Source organism: Contarinia nasturtii, unplaced genomic scaffold (assembly GCF_009176525.2).
Source record: "Contarinia nasturtii isolate CC-2019 unplaced genomic scaffold, AAFC_CNas_1.1 Cnas_scaffold_4773, whole genome shotgun sequence".
Taxonomy (NCBI): domain Eukaryota; kingdom Metazoa; phylum Arthropoda; class Insecta; order Diptera; family Cecidomyiidae; genus Contarinia; species Contarinia nasturtii.
The window spans coordinates 1-2,816 of NW_022202055.1; the positions used below are offsets into that span (position 1 = coordinate 1).

The 2,816-nt window shown below is 31.7% G+C and overlaps 1 protein-coding gene across 1 annotated transcript; it reads left to right on the top strand.

Moving 5' to 3' along the window:
- Nucleotides 1-11: 11 nt before the first annotated feature.
- On the top strand, nt 12-1,917 carry LOC116351166 (polypeptide N-acetylgalactosaminyltransferase 1-like). Its single transcript, XM_031783247.1, has 8 exons — nt 12-21; nt 80-273; nt 339-477; nt 536-574; nt 645-822; nt 898-1,037; nt 1,153-1,389; nt 1,452-1,917. Exons 2-8 carry the CDS (start codon nt 140-142, stop codon nt 1,581-1,583), a joined length of 999 nt encoding a protein of 332 aa, XP_031639107.1. The 5' UTR covers nt 12-21; nt 80-139; the 3' UTR covers nt 1,584-1,917.
- The last annotated feature ends 899 nt before the right edge of the window (nt 1,918-2,816 follow it).

Sequence of the window (2,816 nt, forward strand, 5' to 3'; positions counted from 1 at the left end):
AGAGGTGCAAATGTAGCTAAAGTAATACAAAATCACACTCTTGTTTGAATCATGCGATTAAATTGGTTTATTGTTACAGGGGAGCGTTCTAATTTTTCTTGACGCTCATATTGAGTGCACAGAAGGATGGCTTCAACCAATGCTTTCACGTATAGCTAGCGATCGTTCAGTTGTAACCGTTCCACTTATTGATGGCATCAGATCAAGAGATATGAGTTATTATGCAAATAGCTTATATATAAATGGTCTTACTTGGTTTTTAATTTTTACATGGTAAATTAGTGCGTATCAATGAAAGTTTAGAGGTTTAAGATACAAGTATTTTTATTTTTATCTAGGATGTTAGTTCCAGAAAGAGAGATCATTCGAACGAAAAACAATCGAACTGCACCGCTGCGTACACCGACCCACGTTGGCTGTGCGTTCGCTATTGATCGTGACTTCTTTTTCGAAATTGGTTCATACGATGAAGGAATGGTATGTGTTTTGGAACGAATTCAAGATGTTTTTCTTATTAAAAAGATGTTTTTTTCAGGATATCTGGGGGTCCGAAAACGTCGAGTTGGCTTGGAGGGTGAATATCATTTAAGCATGTATTTTTCGAAATTTATAGAATTTTTGTGATTAAATTCAACACTTTAAAGACTTGGATGTGCGGTGGATCAATGGAGATATTGCCGTGTTCGAGAGTTGGACATTTGTTTAGAATATCAACTTATTCGTTTGATGGAAGTTCCCGTGAAATAACGAGACGAAATAATAATCGTTTGATTCAAGTGTGGATGGACGAATTCAAGGATCTTATTTATGCTGCATATCCAAGTAACATTCAATAAAAATTATTCGTGGTTCCTTTTTATTAATCCAATATTAATATTTTACTCACACAACGGATAGCATGGAAACAAACTCCCCCGGGTAATTTGACAGATCGTATAAATCTGAGAAAACGATTGAATTGCAAAAGTTTTCGATGGTACCTTGAGAACGTCTACCCAGAAAGTGTGTGGTTAAGAGAATTAACAGCTATGGGAAGTGTAAGAATCCTATTTTAAAATATAATATTTCCTCAAACTCATACATTTTACTTTTACTTTTTAAAGCATTCGACGCTCCCTTAAAACAATTTTTATCGTTTTTTTTTTCTCTTAGATAAAAAATGGATTGGACAATAAATGCCTGGACGCATACACAAAGGAGATATCACAAGCACTTATACCATATACATGCCATAATCAGGGTGGTGCGCAATTCTTTGCAATCACTGCTCATGGTCAAATAATGACGTACAAAGAGACATGCGTTGGAGTTGCCACTGATAAAAAAACACTTGTTTTAGTTTCATGTCGGGAAGATGATAAATCTCAACTTTGGGACTTTAAAAAAGAGGTTAAAAAATATATTTTCAAAGTTTATATGATCAATTCAAATTTAAACTAAAAAATTTATAGGAACAATGGATAGTACATCGAGAAAGCAATCTTTGCATACGAAAAAATCACACTGAAATTGTACTCGATACTTGTAACCAATTTGTCAGTGAACTCAAATGGGAGCTTATACCACCTGCACAAGAAGAATAAATTTTCATTGTTCATTCGAGTACCAAATTCTCAATTTCAGCGCAACATATTATGTTTGGCTATTTTAGATCAGCTTCAAGATTTCTTTTTATACTGCAGGAATACTCAATATTTTTAAATTCTCGTAAATTATTGAAAGTATTGAGTGTTCATGTTCATGCAGCTTTAATTTGAGTTTTTGAAGTGTAAATCCAGAAAAGTATCAAATTTTGCAGAAAAATCTCATAGATGATCAAAAATGGCCCATCCAAAAACATATTGTCATTCGTAGCTCTAAGATAATCACTTTTTCATGGTATCGCTTCAATAAATTTCTTTGAAATTACTAATTTAAGAACTCGCATTTTTTTTTACTGTTATAAGTTGTCAACAAAACCCCATAAAAGATAAAACAAAATGCTTAAGCTGGAAAATTATTTTTATCTTCATTTGTCTAATTCAATAAAGATACCGATTGATAAAAAATCAAATCTCAACTTTTATAGTTAGATATAAAAAGATACCGTTGCTTTATCTTCTTAAGAAACACGCGTACTTCCATAAAAAGCAAGTGACTTCCTCAAATATTGTGACGTTGACAAGACATTATTCAATGTGTTAATTCATCACATTAGTCTTAAAACACCCACTTGTGGAAATATTTCGACTTCATAGCCGACTATAAATTGACTAATTTGGGACAAAAATGGCTGATATTTCAGCCAGCTAAAGTTAACTATAAATGTCGATTGTGATCATAGTTAACTACGGTTAACTATTAGTATATGAAATTGACTTTTGTCAACTATGTTGACAGTTGACTATAATCACTTTTAGTTAACTCTGAAACATAACCGACTATATTCGATTTCAATCATCTATTGGTAATTTTAACCGAATAAAAGTAATTAAAATTGACTTAATTTATAGTCAGTCAGTAATTTTTTTCACAAGGGAGTGAAATTATAATGTTATTACGTATAAAAATCACACCTAATTGCTTTACAAGAGGAGTGCAGTTGTCCAAAAGAATTGGACTGTGCGTTATTATAATGTGTTTGATTTATTTGAATTTTTCAAATATTTTTCAAGTACTGATAGATATTAATCAGGTATATAAATATTGTCAGCATTTTCAATATGAATCGAAATTAATTATTATATAACGTTTAGAGAAAACAACATTCTAATTCCAATGACGATACACGTCCCAGTTTCCATGAAAATTCTCTTTCAAATTGGCCATTTAAAATA